Source organism: Cyprinodon variegatus, unplaced genomic scaffold (genome assembly GCF_000732505.1).
Source record: "Cyprinodon variegatus isolate N-32 unplaced genomic scaffold, C_variegatus-1.0 Scaffold15, whole genome shotgun sequence".
In the NCBI taxonomy this organism is placed as follows: Eukaryota; Metazoa; Chordata; class Actinopteri; order Cyprinodontiformes; family Cyprinodontidae; genus Cyprinodon; species Cyprinodon variegatus.
The window spans coordinates 810199-835281 of NW_015150468.1; the positions used below are offsets into that span (position 1 = coordinate 810199).

At 37.2% G+C, this 25083-nt stretch overlaps 1 protein-coding gene across 4 annotated transcripts in view; it reads left to right on the forward strand.

Moving 5' to 3' along the window:
* Positions 1-23573, forward strand: part of mybpc3 (myosin binding protein C, cardiac) — a 33514-nt gene extending 9941 nt beyond the window's left edge. For 2 of the 4 annotated variants that reach the window (XM_015384995.1, XM_015385010.1), the window contains 26 exons: positions 1366-1404; positions 4348-4407; positions 4523-4525; positions 4804-4976; positions 5069-5201; positions 5355-5357; positions 5443-5567; positions 5640-5745; positions 6153-6319; positions 7440-7605; positions 7686-7792; positions 7887-7916; positions 8000-8139; positions 8486-8557; positions 9625-9784; positions 9875-9979; positions 10873-11061; positions 12761-12895; positions 13106-13273; positions 14848-14936; positions 17187-17382; positions 17547-17686; positions 19999-20158; positions 20271-20407; positions 21837-22023; positions 22866-23573. In XM_015384995.1, the coding sequence (XP_015240481.1) occupies positions 1366-1404; positions 4348-4407; positions 4523-4525; positions 4804-4976; positions 5069-5201; positions 5355-5357; positions 5443-5567; positions 5640-5745; positions 6153-6319; positions 7440-7605; positions 7686-7792; positions 7887-7916; positions 8000-8139; positions 8486-8557; positions 9625-9784; positions 9875-9979; positions 10873-11061; positions 12761-12895; positions 13106-13273; positions 14848-14936; positions 17187-17382; positions 17547-17686; positions 19999-20158; positions 20271-20407; positions 21837-22023; positions 22866-22906 (3031 nt within the window). In that variant the 3' untranslated portion in view covers positions 22907-23573. The remainder of the gene's footprint in view (positions 1-1365; positions 1405-4347; positions 4408-4522; positions 4526-4803; positions 4977-5068; positions 5202-5354; positions 5358-5442; positions 5568-5639; positions 5746-6152; positions 6320-7439; positions 7606-7685; positions 7793-7886; positions 7917-7999; positions 8140-8485; positions 8558-9624; positions 9785-9874; positions 9980-10872; positions 11062-12760; positions 12896-13105; positions 13274-14847; positions 14937-17186; positions 17383-17546; positions 17687-19998; positions 20159-20270; positions 20408-21836; positions 22024-22865) is intronic. The other 2 variants (XM_015385002.1, XM_015385019.1) reach the window with 2 other exon arrangements.
* Positions 23574-25083: the final 1510 nt, after the last annotated feature.

The window sequence follows — 25083 nt, forward strand, 5'->3', positions numbered from 1 at the left end:
AATGCCTACATCACTGTATAGCGTGGGGTCGGTAAAGTGGACTTTTTAGCAAACCCAGTTAACTTACCGTTCAGACTGGTGATCACTGCTATTTGATCCCTGTCAGTCATGTAACCCCTCCTCCACTGCGCAGTGCCTGCGCCATCTTTGTTATGAGTCGCCCCTGTGGGGTAGTGACATACAGTGGCGCGTTCAGAAATGTTTCATACCAGTGGCCAGATGGGGCCACTAAAAATCTTGGGGTGGCAAACTGAAACTAAAGCCATAATTTCAGGGTTCTGAATCTACTATTGTGGTAAAGCTGCCTGTAGAAATCAAAAAGACTTAAGTAAACACCTTATCATATCTTGGTTTATTGTGTGATTTTTTTAATGTTAGGTCTCTGGCTGTGCATGATGGGATGAAATGCTAAACTGACGCTACTACAATTTACACTGCCGAGTGGGGTGGCCAGGGCATTGCACTGGATGGCCATGCCCCTCTGACCACCCCCTGGTGGCGACACTGGTGACAGGTTATGGCGACAGCATGCTGATGTGACAGCAAATCCTATAATACTTTGCATGGAGAGCTCTCCGCGCAAAGCATTCTGGGGTATATCTACCTCTTCCGAAGCCTTTCTTTTCTATCAAACACTTTGTAGACAGGTTTTCTCTTACAACCCTCGGCCATTTTCAAAGAATCTGGGTGAGAAAGGTGAGCTTCAATGCATGGCTGAAACCGTAGCTCACCACACATATACGCCTGAAAATGCGCATGCGTAAAAAAGATAGCTAACTGGGGCAAGCACGTAGGACAATTAGGAGGACCACTTATTTAGATGATCAACCCGGAAACAAAAGATTGTCCACTATACCTTTAATGTCAGCCAAGCAATTTTATTTCATTTAGGGGTTTAATCAAAATATTCATTTTATATCAGGCAGATGAAAGATAAGTATTTTAAAGTAGGATTTGATTGATGTTAGTGGAGCTGAACAACTCAAAATAGCTTGTGAACTTTCCATGTGTAAAGAACAAGAAAGGTTTGGGTCTGAAGCACCTCTGTGACATTATATGCCTATAATAAACAATCCCTGCCAAGCATTTTTCCTTGTAGTGTTTACCAATTGCTTTTTGAGCCAGAAAAGTATTTTTGCACAGGGTGCGCTCAACAGACAAAAACATTCTCATGCTCCATCTGCTGTCAGTACTTACTCATGCATCCCCCAGCTTGACAGCTTTGGCAGCTTTTGCTTTCGCTTCAGTAACATCAATTTTCATTTCACCCCCATTTTTTACAATAATTAAAATTAAGAACTGTGTCTTGGGTTTGAATGCACTTTTCATATATAAATGTGGTAAATAACTGTGCTAATCTATCAGGAGTGAAGGTGATAAGAAGAGAAGTGGACCAGCGACAAGGTAGTGGAAAGATTTGGTGGAACCAAGGAGGCCCGTTGTGGAATTCTGAGGACATGGATTGTTTAGTGGCAGAGAAAAACAGCACCTCTTCTCTCTTTGATAGGCTGATCATTCTCTGAAGTCACATCAAACAATCCAGTGTTTCGATTTTCCAGCCACCAGTTCACCAAGTTTTGAGGCCGACTTTAGGAGGAAGATCTACAGGGAGCAAAATCTAGAATTTAACTATTAAAATCAACATGGTTTTTACCTTTATTTTTAAGAATATTAGGATTTGGTGCGCTACACTCTTAAATAGCTTACAGAAGCATGTGTTTCAGCTCCCTTTGATCCCCTCCTGAGTCTCAATCAAAACAGCCAAAGCAGCTGAACAAGCATCCATGTGGCTGAGTGAGATTTGACGGTGGTTTTATTGTACTGAAAGAGCAGGATGTGATAAGACATTCAGGCTTTTCAGCAGCAGACACGCTCCAGTAGGGTTGCCTCACAGAGGAAGTGGAGCTATGATGTGTTGTAACTTCACCACACATACCAGACACTCACCTTCAAATGCTTTCAGATCACAGGTTGGAGATTGTCACGTCTTTGCCCCTGTTTTACTGTTCATCCCACTGATAATACACGAGCATGGCTAAGGTTAGTGTCTGATTGGTTGCTTTTGTGCTTTTGGATAATGAAATTATTGCAAGAGGCCTTTGCAACATATCACATTTATATGCACCCTCTTTTTTCCCTGCCATGTTTTTTCCCTTCTTTGCAACGGGCCATGTGACTTTCATAAGGAACAGTCACCTCTGCAAGCGATGACCAGATCATGAGTTTTTAGCAGCTGATGCTGACAAGAGAAGACAGGGTTGCTACTCATTTTTCATCTCTAAATTTCTCCAAAACTCCAAAAAGCTAACTTTTAAACCTAGAATATCATGCAATCAATATTTTAAGCTTGCTTTGAAGTGATAAGGACTTCATGATTAACTATGTTGTTTCTATATATAAAGATATTTCAATCTCAAACCTTGTTGTTGTTATGCTAGTTCAGTTATATCTGTCAGGACTCAGAACGTTAGACCCAGAATTCAGGCAGACAGAGTGAAGTTATTTATAAGTGTTTATTGACTCCTTTGAAAGTCCACGGGTCAGCAGCCAGGGCTAAATGGCCGGAATCCCTATAAAGGGGAAAAAAGGTTACCAATGACCACGTAACTTTGACGCAGGACGAGTACTAGCCTGTGAGTCATTAACCTGGTTATAACATTCAGTTCAAGCCCAGTGGAAGAAGTGGAATCCAGCCGGATGATTTAACACAGCATGCGGTGGACACACCCAGAGAGTTCCAGGAGCCGTAGCCAAAAAGACTGCTGAGCCAAATGAATAGCAGGAGCCAGTAGACGAAGAAGAGCAGGAGTTTCTGGAAGGAGAAGCCAAAACCAATGTCGATGAGGTAGCAGAAGTCCAGGGCAGAAGATCAGAGATCCGAAGAGGTACCGTAGGGAAATCCGAGCCGGGGACAGGAGACAAATCCAAGGTTGTAAGCAGGCAAATTCCAGCAGGAGTCCGAAGACAGGTCAGGCAAACAGATCAGAATGGGGCCAGGCAGGCTCAGAGGTCCAAAGGCAGAAACAACAGAAACAGTAACAAACAGGGTGCACTAGAGAACTCTCACCTACAGCTCAAATAATCTGGCGCTGATGGCTAAGACCACAACAGTTTAAGTAAAAGCTGGAACAGGTGGATCTGATGAAAGGTAAATGAAAACTGGGCGGAGCTGGCAGGTGGATGGAATGAACCAATAATCCAGTCAGTCCATCAGTACCAAGGTCATTAAAATATCATTATATCATGACAACCAAATCTCAAGCTAGTTTTGTAATGATAGAGGTTTCAATTTCTAAGAAGGACAATGTATTGAGATAAAGTCTAAAGCTTTTTATTGCCTTACCAGCTTGATATAAAAAAAATACAAAGCTTGGATTGTCCTGATAATGGTTTCCTTTTCACATTTACTTCAGATGATGGGCTTTTAAGGTCCTAAATTCAATTAATCCTGGTGGCATTTTCATTTGTATTAACTTTAAGATAGCAAGGCATCCAACTGTTTTTCTCACAAAGAAACCTTCATTAGTTAAAGATAATTAAACACCAAGTTTATTAAGTCATTTTAAAATAATTAGACCTCTGACCTATTTCGTTAAACTAAACCGTTTCATTAACTTTGTACTTAAAATATTTAGCTATTAGCTAAGAGTTTATGTAGCAATTCTATATTAGATTTTCTCAAAACAGTCACACCATTATTTTCTCATCGCGTTGATGTGGCCTCACCTCAGACTCATTTTGAACCAATGCTAGTTTCATTATCTCTGCATGTTGATTTAACATTTTCAGCTTTTTGTTGTTAAAACAGCTGTTTCAGTCTGGTTAAATTCTTTGCTCTGGTTGCTAATCCCTGCAAGCAAAGCAAGTGTTTTGGGCACATAAGCTGTTTTTTTTTTTTTTTTTGCAAGATAACAATATTTGTTTTGTCAAAAAAACTAAATCTGCCTTACTAAATAATTGGGTTTATGGGTGCCAAACCAGGACACAAACCACTGTTATTGTTGTACATATACAACAGTAATTCCCCAAATAAAAAGCACTGCATGCCTTTCAATTTTGTTTACTTTTATCAACAATTTCTTCCATTACTTTAAGTTTTAAAGATTTTTTTTAAGATACAATCTTTAGAAAGAGTTCTCTGACCTTCTTTGGTAAAAGGGTTATATCTGCCAAATTCAGTGTGTACCTAACATCTTTAAACAGAGGTTAAAAAAAAAGGCTAGGTAATCTTAATTCTGTGAACACTAAAGGAATATGAAATGTCTTAAAAGAAAACCAAATCTGTAATGAAGCATTTGTATTCTTTGAAGGATTAAAGTCAATATTTCCTGTTGATGCTTTCTGCAGTAGCACAGATGGTAAAGAAGATTCAGGAGAACTGGACTTCAGTGCCTTATTAAAAAAGAGGTGAATATAAATATACATTTAAAAAGTTATATTTAAATCAATTATTAGTTTTTCTCCAAATTTAAAAATCTAATTTTTGTTTCTCTATCCTTCCCGGATGATCTTCTGTCAACAGAGAGTAAGTAACATTTACATTTACAAACCAAGAATATAATGTTAATCTATTGCGTAGCAAACTCTGCATGATGTTTACCAAATCTCATAAAAATTACACCTTTCCTTTTTAGATCAATTTGTAAATGATTTGTAAATAGTAAAAAAAAAACTATTAATATACCGACAGTATAATAAGCATTTTTAATGCAGCAAGGCTGAGTTGTAAAGTTCTGTTGATGAGGAACATTTCAAAGTTCTTGCTTTATCCCTGATCTTAACACCATTGTCTGGTTGCACAAGGTCCATCAAAGTGGTTCATGGGAACACGGATTCAGATGTTGAAGTGTGGAACATCCTCAGTCATGCTCCCCCTTCAGAATACGAAAAGATTGCTTTCCAGTACGGCATTACCGACCTGAGAGGCATGCTTAAGAGACTCAAGAAGATGAAGAAGGAAGAGAAAAAAAGTGAAGGTCAGCATGCTGCGATTATGACATGCATTGTTTAATCTAAAACTTCGAAAAACTTAAAGGACTGATTATGTATGTGATGTATTTCTGGTTAGCTTTCCTCAAAAAGCTGGATCCCGCCTACCAGGTGTTAAAGGGCCAGAAAATAAAGCTTGCAGTTGAGGTTGCCAATGAGGATGTGGAGGTGAAGTGGTTAAAGAATGGACAAGAGATCCAAAAATCTGGAAGGTTTGACTTTATTTACACTCAATAAGAATTGCTGCCCCCTTTCATTACAATATAATCAGCAAGGACTAAAATGTAGTTAACTTTGAATCTTTACTTCTCTCTTGTTCATTTGTATCTCTAACATTATGGCTTATTCTTTCACTACATCTTCAGCAAGTAAGTCTCAACTTAGTTTCTGTAAAAATGTAAGAACACAAATAAAACCATGGATTGTTTTGAATATCATGTTGTTCTTTAAAAGGTACATATTTGAGAGTGTCGGCAACATGCGCTACCTCACCATTAATCACTGCTCCTTAGCGGATGATGCTGCTTACACCTGCATGGTGGGAGAGGAGAAATGCACAACGGAGCTCTTTGTCAAAGGTAAATATTTATAGGCAATTTGGAGCAAACCCATGGATATTTGAATTTTCTTTCTCATCTGTTTTTCTTTAGAGCCTCCTGTCACAATTGTAAAAAATCTGGAGGATCAGATGGTGATGACGGGTGAGCGGGTGGAGTTAGAATGCGAAGTGTCAGAAGAAGGTGCTAATGTGAAATGGTGAGATTTAGTTTTCAGTAGTTTCCTTTTTATGAAAACAGATTATAATTAAAAGGTTTGAAAGGTTATTAAACAATAAATAAAAATAAAATTGCCATAATAAAATGAAGATCTTTTTCCAGTAAAGATGTTATGATGTAAAAAATATTCTTGCCAAAATCAAATACTTTCATAGTCATATCGTTGAATTAGATTAGCTCTATTTCAGTGAGCTTTTTTATTTTATTGACTCTAACACATTTACTAATACTCAATTTTTCTTAGAGTATCCTCTTAACTTAGCTTATTTAAGAGGAAAAATAGAGAGATCCTAAATGGATAAAAGAAAACAAATGAATGAGATACAGTATCTTAAACCTCAAACATCTCCCAAAATACTGAAAATGACATTTGTTTTTCCTGTAAAGGGAGAAGGATGGCGTTGAGCTGACAAGAGATGAATCTTTGAAATATCGCTTCAAGAAAGATGGGTGCAAACATGTGCTTATCATTAATGAAGCCACCAAAGAGGATGGTGGACACTACAAGGTCAAAACAAATGGAGGAGAGTCTGTGGCTGAACTGCTGGTACAGGGTGAGTGCCATACTTTGGCTACTTCCTCTTTCACTATTGTCCAAATACACATAGCTAAAGACTTTTTCATAGCTTACCAGTCGCTGGCTGTGCAAGCGTATCATTCTTAGCAGGTTGACTTTGTGTAGCGTGCGTCGTTCTGCCCAGGTTCCAGCAGCAGGTGTATGTCAGCTAAACTTAGAAGGTGTGGGCTACATATCGTCTGAAGGGCAGTGATCTGTGCTATATCTTTTTTCCTCTTGTCTCTAGATTAGATTATTCAATCTATATCCTCTTTGCAAAAATAAATGTTTGGGGCAACTTAAATCCCTGCATACCAATGTTTGCAAAATATGCACATTTTCAGCTAAAGATAAAACCATATGTTATGCACATGGGGGAGAGGTGGGCAAGTTGTTAGGGCATTGCGCTTGGAATCCAGGGGTTCTGAGTTCAAGCCCCACTCCCATGGACTGCCACTCTGGGTCCCTGAGCAAAGACCCTTAACCCCACACTGCTCCCCGGGCGCCATACAAAGGCAGTCCACTGCTCCCCATGGGGATGGGCTAAATGCAGAGGTATATTTCTCCAGTGTGAGATCAGTGAAGTTCTATTATTATTATACATTCCTAATTTTTTTTTTGTGTGTGTGTGTGTGCAGAGAATCAAAATTAAAAGTTTTTACATTGGCGAAAGCTGTTCCTTTTATAAACATTTACTGATCTTTTATGGTGTCTCAGGGGCTGTCCTTCTGCTGTTTTTTTTTTTTTTTTTTAGTTAAGTTTATATGCCTCGTTAATTGAACTCCAACCTGCCAGGAATGAGCAGCTGCCGCACTATGGGGATCAACACCCCAGCCCACATCAGAGTTTCTATTATAATGCCATTCCCACCATATCTGCTTATTCTATCTTGGCAGTCTGCTGACTGCTGTGTCCTTTGTATACAACAAAGATATGTCCTATGAAAATTTTTCTTCTGATATATAGATATAATGTAAAGCTCCTACATATTATTTTAGGATAAACCCATTTTACATTTCATCATAACTCACATAGAGATATTGCCACTTTTGTCTTAGGGCCTTGATTTTTGCATTCTGAGCTGTCTGTGCATGCTTTGTTTTTTTCTTATTGTGCAGAGAAAGAACTGGAGGTCTACCAGAGCATTGCAGACCTCACAGTAAAAGCAAAAGATCAGGCGGTGTTTAAATGTGAGGTGTCGGACGAGAATGTGAGGGGAACTTGGTACAAGAATGGTGTTGAAGTAAAGCCTGACGCCAGGACCAACATCTCCCATATTGGGAGGTGAGGACACTAAACATACAACATATACATGCATAAACAGATGCATCTAATAACATGATTTCTTAACTTTTAACACACAGAATCCACAAACTGACCATCGATGACGTAAATCCAGAGGATGAAGGAGACTACACCTTTGTCCCAGATGGCCATGCTTTCAACCTTTCTGCTAAACTTAATTTTCTGGGTAGCAATATTTCTTGACCTTTTAAACTCCAAAGTCATCAACTGATGGTTACAAGCTAAAAACATTCTCCTTTCTCCTTTTATCTATTCTTTAGAGGTGAAGATTGATTTTGTGCCACGCCAAGGTACAAATTAAAAACTCACACTCATATAGATAAAGCAAAATACTATTTAGACCTCACTATAAGCATTTGCATTGCTTTCAAAGATCCTCCCAAGATCCATCTTGACTGCATGGGCCGCACTACTGATTCAACTATCATAGTGGTGGCTGGAAACAAACTACGTCTGGACGTCCCTATCACAGGAGATCCTGCTCCCACAGTGATCTGGACCAAAGGAGAGAAGGTAGAAGAGATGTAACACTTGCTTTCTTTCAATGTGCTGAAAGGAGCCATCTGTGCAGAGAGATGAAAGGTATGACCTGTGAGACCAGCTCAGAAAGCAACACGTCATTCTAGGAAGCTGCAAGTTAAGGAAGGTGTCTTAACAAATCACAAGCTCTAAAGGTTGCTTATCACTTTTAAAAACATTGCCTCACTGATCTCAGAAAAACTAATGCTTTTCTCCCTGTTTTTACCAAGCTGAATGAGCAAAGTGCTACTGTTATCTAAAAGGAATAATCTGAGATGAAATAGAGATTATCCACCCTCCCTGTTATCAGCTTTCACGGCTTTGCTGTCCTTAAATGTAGGCTAGTTCTGTAAAACCTGATGGAGAAGAGAAGGCAGGGCACTCAGCCTGTTGGACCCTGAATGATGGAGAGGTGAGTGCATGTTAATGGTTGCCCTTTTGAAGACCTGGCCTCCTTTAAATAACTCAAGGCAATGTCAGCATTACGTTTTAGTAAATCAATACTCATTCTCTTACCATAAGGAACCACATTTCCAAGAAAGTTTTAAAGGAAAGTAACGTGTAAATTATAAGAAATGAAACAATTTACCTATTTGTTAAGCTTTTATGTGAGAATCATAATCATATTTTTGTTAAGTTTTAAGGTTTAAATGCAAGGCAGCCTTCTTGGAAATTTGATTCCTGTTGTCTCACCTGCAATGAAACTAAATTATAAACAAAGCTATTTAGGAAACTCCATCACCGTCCTTTCAAGTTGGCATTATTGAGCTTTAAAAGTGCCGTCAATGTAAAAAAAAGTTAGAACATTGAACTGATTTGCTTTTTGTGTTTTAACTATATACTCAGCACAGTCTCCAACAGCTACCTCTGTTTAGCAGTGGGTTTTCTTTGTTCAACAAAAGATGAGCATGATACTAACAGCATGCATCACCCTTGGTTAAGGTAAGCTCGTGTATTGAAACTTTTCAAAGATGACAGGAGACATGCTGCACAGTAAGTATATCATTTGTAAATATTTTGTGCATTAAAGCTTTATTTCATTGGAAGACAAATGAAACAAAATTCATGCTCTTTAAAATACACTAACACTCGATGCTTCATCTTTTATCCTGCTTTACAAGACCTGTTTTAAAAAGTCAGTGAGTCAGGTATGATAAAGAGGATATTTGCAATTAATTGTGACATGAACAGGATGATAAAATGTTACAGAAGGACAAAAAAAGCAGATTTTCTGCCTATGAATGTGAGGTTGCACAGTATTGCAATTGATAACATCCGTGGCTTTGGACTTTATACATAAAGTCTGAAAAGGCCTTACTTAAGCGCACAAACCTCAAGCAGATTGTCTTTCCTGGGCTATTTTTTTCCTAGTTATCAACAGATACATTACATTTACACCATAATTTTAGACCTTGTTCTCGACTTAGAATAGAGGTTCAAAGTTGCATTATTTAAGTTACCATCTTTTTAATGATTTAGGTCATCACAGAAGGAGATGGCAGGGTCCATGTGGAATCTAGCAAAGGTCACTGTATCTTCACTCTCGAATGTGCTGAAAGACAGGACGAGGGAGTCTATTCTGTGGTGGTTCGTAACCCAGCCGGAGAAGACACAGCCGATATCAATGTCAAAGTTGTTGGTACGACAAAAATAATCTGCCTTTTCATAGAGGTGGAATAAGGATTGAAGTAAACATTTGTTTTAGATTCATGACTGTTTTACCCCATAGATGTTCCAGATCCCCCACAGGCTCCTAAAATCCTCAGCGTGGGGGAAGATTCCTGCATCGTTCAGTGGGACCCCCCACATTTCGATGGTGGAGAGCCAATCATTGGTAACAGCATTTCTTATTTGTTGAAATGTATATAGCAGATATTATTGTCTGTCATCTAAAGGTATTTTAAAAATGCAAGACTTTAAAGAAATGCATTTAGTTATTTGAAATTAAAACATTTGTTTTGAAAAGTTCAAATAGTATTTTCCAAATCTTTATCTATTAAACTTTCACTTATGAAGTTTGGGAGACAGTGGTGGCAAATGTGATTGAATATGAATTTTTTTTACTTTTTGCACAGCTATAGGCTTACATACCTCAGACTCCCACCTTTTTGGCTCTAAAATGTTTCCTCTATTATTAGCTTATATCAGCTATTTGTTCATTCTGGGCAAAAAAAAACAACAACACATGAATAAGAAAGAGAAATCTTCAGATGTCTATTTTGTCATCCAAGTTTTGTATCAGCAAAAGAAAAGAGTGAGATACTGGGTTTCATTAAGCATGATAGCACTTAAGCTGAAGCTCAAAGCACATCTCTGTGTTTTTAAATCTTTGGTCCCTCTAGGAAAGGCTAGTAAGGGTTTTCAATAAACAAATTATAAAACTAAAGTCCTTTATTAAAGAATACAAGGTTAATAATCTGTACAGCATGTCCATATATATACCGTATATATATAGTCTCCTATTTAACAGGGTTATTATACAGAGTTATTGCACAGGGTATTCAATGTGTATTAATATAAGTAGGTATTTATATATATAGTTATTGAACTGAGTATTGAATATAAAACACGTTGTTGCACAGGGTATTTAATAGTGATTCCACATTAGTTATTGCACTGTAAAGTCTGATGGCAACAGGAAAAAACCGAATCAGACCTTTATTTTTGTATTGCCTACTTCTCTAGCAAGCCATTGATTATTCTATATATATTTTTTTACATTCTAAGGTTATGTGCTGGAAAGAAAGAAGCTGAGGAGCTACAGGTGGATGCGCTTGAACTTTGACCCTATTCCTAAAACAACCTACGAGGCCAGGCGTATGATTGAAGGCATGGCATACGAGATGCGAGTCTATGCCGTCAACAGCATCGGCATGTCTCATCACAGTCCAGCCTCCCAGCCCTTTGTGCCAGTTGGTGAGTGTTTATGAAGAAGCTGACACTAATCTTTATTTTATTTAATTTTTTTTATTCTTTAGTCATAAAGATGTTTTAGTCATTTTCGGTAGCAGAGGTCGTTACTCATGCTCCACTCATGGAGATTTTTTTTTCTAAATTGTGTTACGAGAAGTATAGCTGCTTTAATCTTAGCAAAATCACACAGAGGGCTGTTTGTGTGTCTAATAGAGGAATTAACACTGTAATGCAAACATCTTTGGTCCGGGTGATGGAGGAACCACCCACATCATAAAGCGTTAATTTGCACATGAGATGAGCATATAATATTGTCACTTCCTCTTGCAATCCTTTACACCAGCAATGAGGGTCTTCACTGGGTATATGTTCATTTAATTTGTTCTGTATATAGAGTTGCGTTTTAATATAATGTTAAACTTGTCTTGAAGAAAAAAGTTTCGCAAAAATATCTTTATCTTTAATCTTATGCCGTTTATAGTCACACACAGTCAAACACAGGAGGATTATATTATATGATGGCTTCCATGCGCTTCATGCAGTTTTTGTTTAGCAACCTTACATCATGCCCTGCAAGGATAAAGTGAAAGAAGAATTTTTTCATTCTCATCTACCCCCTGTGTTTTCCAATTATTGTCTAACCCAAGGCCAGTGCCTTTCACTGGCTGCCTCATCCACCTGTACCCCCATGTATGTTGTTGTGTCTTAGATTGTTATGGAATACATTTTGTGCTCTTTACAGTGAGAAATGAAGGAATTCTGATTTTCTTATTCTTCTTGATTTTTTTAAATGCAATTTCAGTAACTTTGTATCCGGAATTTTTCCTGATAAAATTGCAAAGTGCTTTTTTTTTTTTTTTTTTGGTTCTGATGTACAGCACTTTGAACTGTCTTGTCCTTCACATAAGGAAAGGTTTTACTTCTTTTTAACCCCCCATATTTGCCTAGTTTTGCTGACCTGACAGGCCAACAATGTATAGAGAAAATAATCAGTTTATACTAACTAATCCTTGTGTGCAGCTAACAGAGCGGTCCAGCAAAGCTCAGTTTAGCAGTCTATCACTTGTTCTATCCTTATCCCTATTAATAATGCATGTGAATCCTTTGCATTTTCCGAGATAGGAAGCCAAGCTGTTACAAAGTGCCGTAACAGTAGTTTCCTTTTGGCACCTCTGCATTTAGAGTATTGCAGGGCTTGTTACCAATGGGCTGAGGACTTTTTATGCACATGGAAACCATGTCATTTTTATCCCCAGAAGACTTAAAACACAGCAGGCACTTAGACGCTGGTCTGACAAAGAGCTCATATTTCATTGCATGAAAGAAAGCGCCACTTGCAGGCTTAAAGGGTAACAGTTTGACTAGTTAACTGGTTTCTCACTTAAAAACTGCCTGAATTAACCTGCTGTGTATAAGCAGTGACCAGTTAAGAGAGATGTAAATCATGTAAGACATTTTACACCATAAAACCTGCATAACGCCCCTCTTTGAAGGGTTCCCATTAAACTATTATGCAAAAAAGCCATAAATAAAAATAACAATGTAATAAAACATATTTGTTATAGTACATCTGCTCTAATGTATATCCTAATATAAAACAGATCTTCGGCTCATCAAAATCATAAAGTGGTCAGTGAGAATTCACTGCTGTAATTCTTTAGCTGCCAAAAGAGTCAATTTTTCCCTTCTTTGGTCCTCCAAGCCCCTACCAGCGAGCCCATGGGACTGCACGTTGAAGACATCAGCGACACTTCAATCACGCTGAAGTGGCGAGCTCCGGAGAGGATCGGCGCCGCTGAGCTGGAGGGTTATGGGGTCGAGTACTGCAAGGAGGGCAGTAAGTGCTGGAGCCAGCCACCTGCATACTTCTGATAAGGACAGTTCATTATATAGTTTATCAATAGAATGGGATAACTGCAGCAAAGTGATGAATAGGAACAATTAAAAGCAACTTGTACAGGTCATGATCACTAATCATTTTCTGTTATTAAATCATAACACACAGAGGACAACTAAATGGTTCCAACTTGTATTTTCACAATGACAGCAGATGAATGGGTGCCCGCCATACAGGGTCTTACAGAGAGAACATCAGCAACTATCAAAAACCTAACCACGGGAGACAGACTGCTGTTCAGAGTGCGGGCCTACAACATGGCGGGGCCCAGTCTTCCGGCTCTTCTGGCTCAGCCTGTGACCATAAGGGAGATCATGCGTGAGTAAACCTACAACTGATTCTTTCGCTGTCATTCACTTTTTGATTTTGCTTGACGAAATTAGAATAACCAGTCAGGTGTGTGAGTCCTTATGTCTTTGTTTAACATTCTTTAGGTTAGTTAGTTTATGCAGTTACAATTAGGGGCTGAGCAAAGATTTCTGTCTCAAGTAAGTACTTGAAATTATTTATATTTTTGTCTTTTTTATCTTTTGACCCCTAATTTATGCACCTCTACTTTGGGAACCCCTGAATAAGATCATTACTGGATGGTAGTTTGGATAGAAGAGTTAATTTGACAATAAATCAACAGTACATACATCTCTATTCAGCAATTTCATATTAATGGAAAAAGCACTGCATAAACAACCAAAACACATCCCATAAGGAATCCAAGTAGCAGAAATACACATTATGCTATGCCTGTGCAACTTGATAATTTGCTCTAGACAGCTAGCTTGTTGCTTTTTTTTTTTTTTTTTTTTTTTTTTGGTAAAATTTCTTTATCAGGATTTTATACACTGCAGAAAAAAATCTAGAAATAACTTGTCCTAAATTAAGTGTCTTTACCCTTCAATTGAGTAGGAAAATAAGATCATTTGCCAAAGGAATGAGTATTTAAACTCTTAAAATAAGATAGTTAGATAATATGCACTTGAAATAAGACAATGCAGTTCTTTTATCTTATTTTAAATGTTATAAATGCACTTATTTTAAGAAGAAAATGAAAAAAAAAATCTGTTTAAATTTGCAGCTCAAACATTTTTTTAAACTTATTGATGGGAATATTAGACATTTTGTTCAGGCCTTAAACAGAACACAAACAACATCATCTGTATGCCTCTCTCAATCTATAATAATTATAATGCAACCCTTCATAAAATCCATACATCGTCTCCATTTCAATATGTCTAATTAATCTGCTTATGAACCTCATACGAATTGTATTTGAGAACCACACCGGATATCCTCAGTCACTCACTCTATTCTCTGTCATGTTCAGATCTTTAACATACCTAGTAAAAGGATTCCAGATGCATTCAAACAAAACCTGTTTGCCCCTTGAAAAAGATGTAATGTTTTCCAAAGGGCCTTAGATGACATCTGTCAGATCCAATGGATGAAAGTCGGTCCACAAGTCTCCTTCCGAAAAGTTGTACATCGTTTGCATTGAGGAAACTTAGGTTTATGAATATTTCTTTAGTTTAGTTTAGTTGTGTAGTTATGTTTTTGTGGGTACAGCCCAAAAACTTGCAGCCTTGGGTCTAATATTATTTGCTTGAAAATGATCACCTCAATTATGTGCTTTACTTCTTTCCAAAACAACAAACTTTCCCTACATTACCATCAGACACCTAACTGATGTTCTAAGCTTTTATGTTCCTGTTTTTAAAAGAAAGATAAAAAATTACTTTCCATTTCTTCTAGCACAATTTTTTTTTCCATGTGTTGAAATTATAACACTATTTAACAGCAAGTATATTTCCAAGGAACGCCAGGTTAAATAGGAGGTTCCCTTATAACCCCCTTTATATTTTTCCATAATTATTATTATTCTTTTTTTTTTTTTACAGAGCGCCCAAAGATTTGGCTCCCAAGGAATCTTCGGCAAACTCTCATCAAGAAAGTTGGAGAAACTGTTAACATTGTTATCCCGTTCCAGGTGAAGTACTTTTCAGGATTCAATTTTTATTGCAGTCTTTGAAAGGACAGCTTTAGATGCTCTCTTCAACACATTTTTTGTTAAATACTATTTTAAAGAGAGCAACATTATAGAAGATGATGAACTCTAGATAATTATAAAGAAGCTAATGCATGTATGTTGGGAGGGTACAGTGAGTTGTGCATTATATTATGTACAGTAATGTTTCATATTAGTGTGTTGAACCCCTTATGGAATGAACTCTGTATCATATATTTGACATAATAAACCTTAATCTTGCACATTGTGATCATTAGATTTTAGACTGGTGTATCTTCTTTTGTCTGACAGAGCTAGGGAAAAAAAACTGTTGAAACCAAACCTGTTGATTCTTGAGGAGGATATCAGGAAAAGTTGCAGAGAGACTGCAACCACAGAGAGACTGCAACTGTGTCTTTATGAGACAGCAGGTGGTGTAATTGTCCTATATTGCTGAGAGTAGAGCACCAAAGATCCTCTGAGCTGTTTTCAGGGGTATCTTGCCCTGAGCAGAGCAGCTTTCCAATCAGGATGTAATAAATCCCATCCCGAGCACACCTGTTGAAACTGGTAACAGTGGTTGACATTCTGGATTACTTAGACAAGCGAGACAGTGAAGACATTGATAAGCCTTTGTTTTGTGAAGTGTTCTGGCTATGCTCTGAAATGCTCTGGCTATTCAAGGTTCATGCTGAGGGTGATTCTCAGCAACATGAACCTTGCAACCCTCTCCACTATGTCCTTAAATGTAGATGTGAGCTGGAGCCTCATCCTGCTTACTGATGTGCTTAACTTGGTCCTTCGTCATAATGACATTTGGGGGAGGTGTTTCTTCTGAACAATTTGCTAAGAATTTGAACTCCTCCGAGTGAGCTTTGGGGACACAGTGGTAGTGTCGCCATCAAACTTTATGGTGGTAACACTGGTAATGACTTAATACCAATCTTTCTCAGAAAGCACTGTGACTCAAAGGCTTTTGGTGGGTCTGGGTCTAGGGGACACAGTTTTTCAGGATTTTTTTCATTTGCTAAGAGTAAACTAAAGATAATAGCACAGTCATCTTTATGGTACTAGTGAGACTGAGTGACATGAAAAGTTTGTGAAACTGCATGTTACACAGTTCTGCTGTAGCTAGTGCTACTAGCTGTTGGTCAGAAAGCATATGAATTTTTTTCTTGTTTGTTTTTGGAACTATTATGAAATAAACAGTTGTGCCATGTAAAGATGTGTAGATATGCAATCCTGGTCCTTAAGTAGCACTGCCCTGCATGCTTTAGATTGATCCTTAGTGCCAAACACCTGACTTATATAAATGAATGATCAGCAGGCTTCTGCAGCACTCCTTAAGGGTTGCTAAGGAAATCATGCAATTATCTAAATCAGGTGTGCAGCAATGGAGAGACATTTAAAACATGTAGAGCAGTGGAACTCGAAGAGCAGGTTTAAAAACTACTGTGTGGTACCATTAGGGAATTCAGTTTGATCAATTACATATTTTTACATCTACAGCAGAAGCAGTGACACTTGGGTCATACATCTAAGTGAGAGTATGCTAAGTTTTATATAAAATTGTCTATATATGAAAGGCATCCCCAAAGTGGGTCCTCGACGGCCACTGTCCTGCAGGTTTTAGAGGTTTCTCTGCTTTACCAAAGCTGATTCTGGTGATTGCAATTCAGCAAAAGTTGGTTACTATCAATGTAAATAAGCTGTGCTGGAGCAGGGAAATCTCTAAAACCTGCAGGACAGCTGCCCTCGAGGACCAAATTTGGGGATGCCTGACATATTGTTTAGTAGGTAAAAGGTTTCACATCAGTTTTCCTTTAAGCCTTGTTAGTTACAGTGTGGGTTAGATAGAGATGAGTTGGCATCAAACTGAAAGTGGGTCTGGCTCATCCTGACCCCACCCCCCCGGTGCCAAGGCATATCATTTTTTCATTAATTCAATAAAACCAAACCTTCAAATAATAATCCTTACTTTCTGGGGTTGTTTTCTTGCTAAGTTAAAAAAAAACTATTAAAGATTTACATCACTTCAGGATGTTAGATTATACTTTTGCACTACACTCCATTTTTTTTCAGCCATCCAAATAGCAATTTATTCAACATTTTATATGTTGATTATAGTATGTTATGTTACATTGGTTTACTATTGTGATGTGATTGTAGTGGTAAAGCTTTATAAGTATCATTTTTTTGCATTTTTGAGCTATATCTCCTCTGAACCTGCAGGGTAAACCAAGGCCAAAGGTTACATGGAGCAAAGATGGAGAACCTCTGGACCCCTCGTTTGCAAGCGTAAGGAACAGTGAATTCGATTCGATCCTCTTCATCCGCAAGACAGAGAGAAAGCACTCTGGGCAGTATGATATGAAGGTTCAGATTGAAAATGTGGAGGACACAGCAAAAGTCATGCTGCAGATTGTTGGTGAGTTGGACTGAACCTAAAGTGAGATGGTTTTTGGTGAAGACAAAAGCACAATCCATGTGATCACTCATCCAATTTTCTCTATTAGGCTAATTTTTTGGTAAAGAATAGATCCATTTAAATAGAAAAATAAAATAGTTCTCATAAATATATCCTCCCCTTAGATCTCCCTGGGCCACCTGAAGCCCTGAGGATTGTGGATGTGTGGGGTTTTAATGTGGCGCTGGAGTGGAAACAACCAAAGGATGACGGGAACTGTGAAATAAGTGGCTACACCGTTCAGAAAGCCGACAAGAAGACCATGGTGAGAAACCATGTTTCTTTTCACAGTGAGCTGTTTGTATCAATAGGAGTGAACTTATAAAACAACAGTTTTGGATGTTTACAAATAAGAATAACATAGCACATTACTCCTGCCTATGGGTCACTTACACAATGTTTTACTACTAATTATGGGGCCATATTTTATAACTATGAAACTGAGGTAAAACTTTACAAAAACATGCATAAGATTACACATTACATATGATTAATTACAAGGAAGTCCCTTTGGGAACCAATTATTTACTAATGGGTAGTCAACCAGTATTTTCCCTAATGGAGAACACACAGACCATCCTTATAAGGATCATCCAGAAATCAGGTGGTATTTTAGCTAACCCTAACTTTACTGTTTGTTCCCCTGGAAGTTCTGGTTGTCTACTGATAATCCATCCATCCATTTTCTAACATGCTTAGTGGTGTCTATCTCCAGCAGTCACTAGGCGAGAGGCGGGGTACACCCTGGACTGGTTGCCAGTCCATCGCAGGGCAACACAGAGACACACAGGACACACAACCATTCACACACACACTCACACTTAAGGAGAATTTAGAGATGCAAACATGCAGAAAGACCCCGGGCCGGGAATCGAACCCAGAACCTTCTTGCTGCAAGGCAGCAGTGCTACCCACAGTTTTAAAAAATGTTTGAGCTGCAAAACTGAATATAACCCATATAACAGTAGTCCCCTAATAAGGCTGGACTGAGTGATCCCCATTAAGTATTGGTGAACTACCCATTGGTTCCTGATTGGCTCCCAAGGAATTATCTAATAGTTAAGAAAGTTTAACGCACCTTATTTTAAAGTGTTAATGGAACTAACTAACTAAAAAAATATATATATTTCTTTTTTTAAAAAGAATATTACCTCTGCAGCTCTTCTAGAGCCATATTGGTAGTTGATACAAGTAATTATTTACCAATCAAGCAGTATAAAAGTACAGAAGCATATTTTATTCTCCAAAGAAAAATAAAATCAGACAGCTTATCTCATAATTACGAGATACCGATCTTGTTATTATGAGTTATTTTTTGTATCTCTGCTTCTATCTCCTTGAACCCCAGTCGGCCTCAGCAGATGGCCGCTCACACTGAGCCTGGTTCTGCTGGAGGTTTCTTCCTGTTAAAATGGAGTTTTTCCTCCCCACTGTCACTACAAGCATGCTTAGTGTGAGGGATTGCATTTGAGTCAATGAGTCGATGCAATCAACTGGTTTTCCTTAGATAGAAAACTGAATCAGTTACTGGATGATTTGGTGAACTGTAAAGTGCCTTGACATGACACGTATTGTGAATTGGCGCTATATAAATAAACTGAACTGAACTTTGCCATTAACAAAAAATACTTAAATGAAAATGAGAAAAAATATGCACAAAAAAATTTTGTTATTGAAGTATAGCAAACATTCTCAATAGTTGGGAAAGAAAGTCAAAAAAAGGAAAAGGAAAGGTCATGTTAAAACATCACATAGAAAAATAAATCATAGCTTTAACCTTAACCTTATCTCCTCCCCATCTAAAAGTTTTGCACTTATAATTTAACATCTTTGACCTCTGATGAGAAAGAAAGGACAGAACCTGAACAAGCAGAGAGAGAGAGTGCAATGCATGTCTCCTTCCTGGCATTTATTCCTCAATTATCCAATGCTGAACATGCTGTCCGCTTTGACAACCAGTAATGATGAACCAGTTGGCAAAGAACTCCAACTGCCACTGTTCTCCACCTCGAACTGCCAAGACTAATGTTGCCCAGGAATGTCCTAATCTTATCCACTCAGCCTTGACCCGGTCCAGATAGTCTGAACAGTGACGCAGGAGCATTGTTCCCCAGCCAGTATGGCAGTCATCTCATGTTTCACCGCAGTCATTATTAGATCAAATTAATTTTACATGCAACACAGTAAGCTTTGAGCTGATAGTCATCATGTTACCAATAAGTCTACCTGGTACATGTCAGATAAAACTTCTGAGGTCAAATGGACTTTAAGGCCGCTAATATCTGATTTCTGTCCTGCAGCTAAGATTTAGCTGTTATACAACCGCTTTAGTTCAGCTGCAATATGAAGTCAAGTGGAAATCTTTACCATTTTTTATTAAGGGTAAGAGAGCCAGAATTGTGAGTTTTAGATAAAGATAAGGAGAAAAAAAATAACACCAAAAAGCTAATTCAAAATATTAAATGCATAAATGTCAATAAAATCAGGCAGTATTTAGGAAACCGAATTTTGGACATATTAAAAACAATGTATTGGTCATCAAACCTTATTGAAGAATGTTATGTATTTCTTATAAAGGAGTGGTTTACCGTCCACGACCACTACAGACGAACACACTGCGTGGTGTCTGACCTCATCATGGGGAATGAGTACTTCTTCCGAGTGTTTTCCATTAACCTGGTGGGCCTCAGCCTGGAGCCCTACACCACAAAGGACAGCGTGTTCATCCAGAAATCAGGTGGACTCTATTTTATATATATAAAACCTATGACGAGTACAACAGGAATGTAGTAAGAGAAAAAAAAAAACAACTACCAGAAAACATCTCTAATCTTTGAGGGTCTCTGCAGGTATCGACTACAAGTCTCCCACATATAAAGAGCACGACTTCTCAGAAGCTCCCAAGTTCACACATCCTTTAGTGAACCGGTCTGTAATAGCGGGATACAACGCCACCCTCAGCTGTGCTGTGCGAGGAATACCAAAGGTATGCATGTTTAGAGTGCTTCACAAACACTTAGACACAACGTTCTGTATAAGACATAACAATACGTTCAATTTTACTGGATTTTTAAAAAAGAATTTCATATTAAATGCAGTCCTACTCAAATCAATATAAAATCAAATGCTATTTACCACAATTTCATTCCAGTACAATTAGATTTAATGGATATCATAAAGGTAAAAAAGAATTGAAATTGTTCAAGAAAACTAGCAAATACAATATAATTCACTTCTGTGTAAACTGTAATCCTGAGCAATTTACAGTGGAGAGGTACGGTTTCCTTTTGACAGGAACAATCCATCCTGATTGGTTCAGGAGGAGAAGGTAATACATGGAAGTACAGAAAAAAGACGGAGGCAAAATAAAAAAAGCACTAGACCAGGGGTAGCTTATATGACAGGAAAACTAAGACTGACTGACTTAAAGAAACTTTAACAAATAGTATTACTGCCTATCAAGGAATGAGGGAAGTAGAATGAGGATAAATGGACATCATGTCCAACAGTGTCTTAAGGTCTTATTCATATCCACAGTTTGTTCTTTTCATTGTCTGGACTTTACGGCAGGGTGTAGATAATAATTTCAAATATGAACTAAATAAAAGCATAAGGTTAAATATTAAAATAGACTTACAGATGGTAATGTGGGAAGCAGTCACTATGGAGGACCAGGAGAGTCAGTGAAAAATAATGATAGACATTTTAAATTCCACATTTAAATCATACAATTAGAAAGACTATTTGAAAAGGGGTTTCTAATTGTAAAAATGTAATTGAAATTTGAAAATGTATTTTCAAATCTTATTTTGAAATTTTTCAAAAAAGTTAAACAATCCATTGGACTTTGTTTCCAAGTTTGAAGATGTTTGGCTTCCCATCGAGGAAGCTTTTTCAATTTAAGAACATCTTCAGACTTGGAAACCAAGTATTTTACCTTTTTTAGAATGACTATGACCTGCATGATTTCAAAACCCCAATTAATAAATGTCTTTATAAATACCTTTTTTTAATCACACATTTTAAAGGTAATCCTTTTTTTGCAGTTGCATTTTCTGTTTACTTTACCCTCTCCACATTTACCTTTTCTGCGACCCCTCTAGTCCCTGAGCACACAGAAAAAAACCAAACCGTAAAACCAAACACAGTTGCTCTTCAGATTGAAGCAGCTCCCTCAATGCACATGTTGTGAACAAAAAGGAGCAGTCTAACCAATGAGAGCGCTGGTTACATCTGAGCAGCAACTGTGATTGGCTTATCAGTTTTTCAATTTTAATATTGGCTTAGATTACCCAATCAATCAATCTGGTTTACATTTAAACAGATCTGGTGGTTAGGTTAAACCAGCTCTTCAGACAATATTCAGAGTATGAAAAATATAATAGGACTATTATGATTTATTCTCTCTTTGTTAGCCCAAAGTGACCTGGTACAAAAACAAAATGGACATTTCCAATGAAGCCAAGTATCGAATGATGTCTAAGCAAGGTATTGTGACACTGGAGATACGGAAGCCATGTCCATTCGATGGCGGCGTGTACACATGCAAAGCTGTCAATGACAAGGGGGAAGATGTGGTGGAATGCAAGCTGGAGGTTCGGCGTAAGTATGATCTATACATCAATGTTTTCAAACCTTTTTTGACTTGTGCGCCCCTTTGGACATTTTTTTTTTTACCATGAGTATCCCTCTCAGTCAACAGTGTTGATGATTATCCAGAAGTGGAAGGTACAATAACTAATTATAAAGAGTATTCTACTATATCTTTTAATTTGACCGTTTAATTCTTATCCTTTGAGGCTTTCCATCTCAAATAAAAAAAAAAAAAAAACAAGTATGTTTCCTGGAAGTTAGTAAGGAATTGAAATAAATACAAAATTAAATCATATCATTAACCAGAAATTTATAAAACTGGAGCTCCTCTGGGTTACAAATTACAGAACAAAAATCAGACTGGCTTAATTAGTTTTAGCTCCTATAGCTCAGTGTGAAAAACAGCTGATCCCAGGCTATTCTCTACATCCAATCTGTTCCTCTGCTTGGTTTGGACGTGTGTAAAAGCTGAAGGTGAACTCAAACATATAATAAAAAACGTACTTTTTGATTAATAAAAGCTTGCTAAATTTTCTATTTTTTAATTGCTCACAAAAACAATACAGATCCCGGACATATTTTATGTAACTACTTAAGATATAAAATATTTTTACCGTATATATCCCTTGCAATGCACCATGGACCACGAGGGGTACGTGTACCCCCGGTTGGGAAACACTCTATAGGCATATAAGAAACAGCACTCTCTTGTTTGAGATCTTTTTAGATGCATGCGTAAAAATAAATATTTTATTAGCATAAACATGACAGTTTATCACAGTGAAGATAATTTTTTTAAGTTGTTTTCCATTGCAATAACAAGCTGACTTGTATCTCTTCTTGACTTACAGCTCAGATTGCTAAAGAAGAAAAGAAAGATGCCAATCAATGAGGCCTCTGTCTCTGAATGGGGAGGGAGAGATGGGTTCTTAACCTGATGCTTAAGTTACATCACTATCTGTGCTTATCCAACAATCTTTTGTCTTTAATCATCTTCTGACGTTTTGGATTTCTGCAGTGCCAGGACTGAACCGCTTGGCCTAGTTAGTAATACATGTTATTTTGAAAGCAACCTCTGGTTTTCTTTATTAATCTCTTTGCTTTCAAGCTATAAAGATGAGACTATTTCCAGCTTAAAAATATATATAATCAAGATACAGATCAAGTGTTTGATGTTAATGTTAAATGGGATGCGATGGGAAGCGAAACCTCTTCAAACTTGGAAACAAAGTCCAGCAGATTGTTTTTAATTTTCTTTTTTTAGAATGACTATGACCTGGATGCCTGACAATATTCACCAGCGTAATGTTTCATGTGTGTAAAAATCTATATAAAATTAAACTTGACTATATATTTTTCTTGATTGAATTCTAAGTTTCCCAAAGTTTTTTTGTGACACATAAAGTCCTCTAAAGTTTTGAAAGCTTTAGCTTAAATAATGCCAGAAGTGTGAGGTGTCTTCCTAATGTTGCTCAGCAGAATATATGTGTGATAGGAAGGAAAATCTGGAGTGTCTCCCAGTAAAGTATTTTTGTCAGTAAAATAAAACACATGGTGTCTCTAAGCTTTTACAGGCTGGTGCAAGTTATTCCACTGATGCTGTGAATGTAAATATTTCCTGCCTTGACGTTCAGCTGCGAATGATCCAGTGAGCCTTGGATATGACTCACTGGTCACATAAAAGGCCAACAGTGTCTCTGTGTCTGTCAGGTGTTTTGACACTTAACCAGAACTTATAATTTATATGTACAAATACCCACTGGGTTCAAAGCTTAAGATGATTTATCAAATTATATTCTCAGACAATTATTTTCCACTCCTGATCAAGAGAAAGAGGAAGATAGCAGTGGTGATGATGACATTGCTCAGCTGGGAAAAAAACAGGAGCAAAAAACAGTAGTCCTGTGTTGAAAGTTGAAACGTTCTAATTTTATACATAATATACATGTTAATTTTATTATTTACATTTCTCAAAACCTTAAACCTCAACTTGGTTATCAAAAATCTAAGTTTTTTTCCCCTCAAAAATATATTTTGAACATAAAACCTGTAACGTAACATTACTATTTATAGTCTTTACAAGCATTTTTTTCCTAAATATACTTTTTTTTCGAAAATAGAGATGTAACGGAAATCAACTGGCTAGTTTAAGATATTTTTTTTCCATCTTTTTGGTTATAGAAATGTTGAAGCTCCTATTTATCATAGTAAACATTTGAAGAGAAATGTTCAGTAAGGCTCTGTAAACAGCATTTTATGATTGTTTTGTATCACCAATGTTATTACCTTCATATTTAAAGAAATCACATAATTAATGAGAAAACTGCCACTTTTCAATGGCTCCCTATTCCAGCTTCCTGTAGCGGCCAGCTGTGCTGGTGTGCAACAGTTAGTGTCGGAAACAAGTAGAGCTTTAGCAGATCTTTAACTGTCTTCTCTGTAGTGCTACAGATAACATTTTTGTTATACCTCTTTATTTAAAAAATAAAAGTTTTATTTAACTTTATTAAACCATATTAACTGTATCATTGCCTTTTGGGAAAACCAAAAGTCTGGCATAAAAAGATGCTAAATGTGCCCTGAGCAGAGGATCCATTTTTCATCCACCACAAGGGGGACCTTTAGCTTCTGCAGGCATTCCTCTTCCACTCATTCTGTTCTCCCTGATCAGTTCATTCCATTAAATTACATTTTGTATGATTTGTTAAAAGAGAAAATTCCTTACTAATCGGTTAGGAATCTGTTAAATGGCCATTAAAAGAACAGGGAGTCTCACAGACACAAAGAAAATAACTTTGCTCCAATGTCTAAGAATAACTAGTATGATTTTCTGAACCTACTGACCTCAGTACTGCTCACATCACAGAAATAAACATTTTTTTTCCAACTATGTAACCAGAGATAAATAAAATATATTTTTTTCTATTTAATATTTTTTAAAAGCCTTATTTCCTTCCCTGGTTAACTGCTTTATACTAAAACTCTATGCATTTTAAGCAGCATTTAGTCAGGCAGGGTTAGGTTATTTGTTTTTTCCTTTAATCAGGTTGTACTGTTTAGTAACTTCTT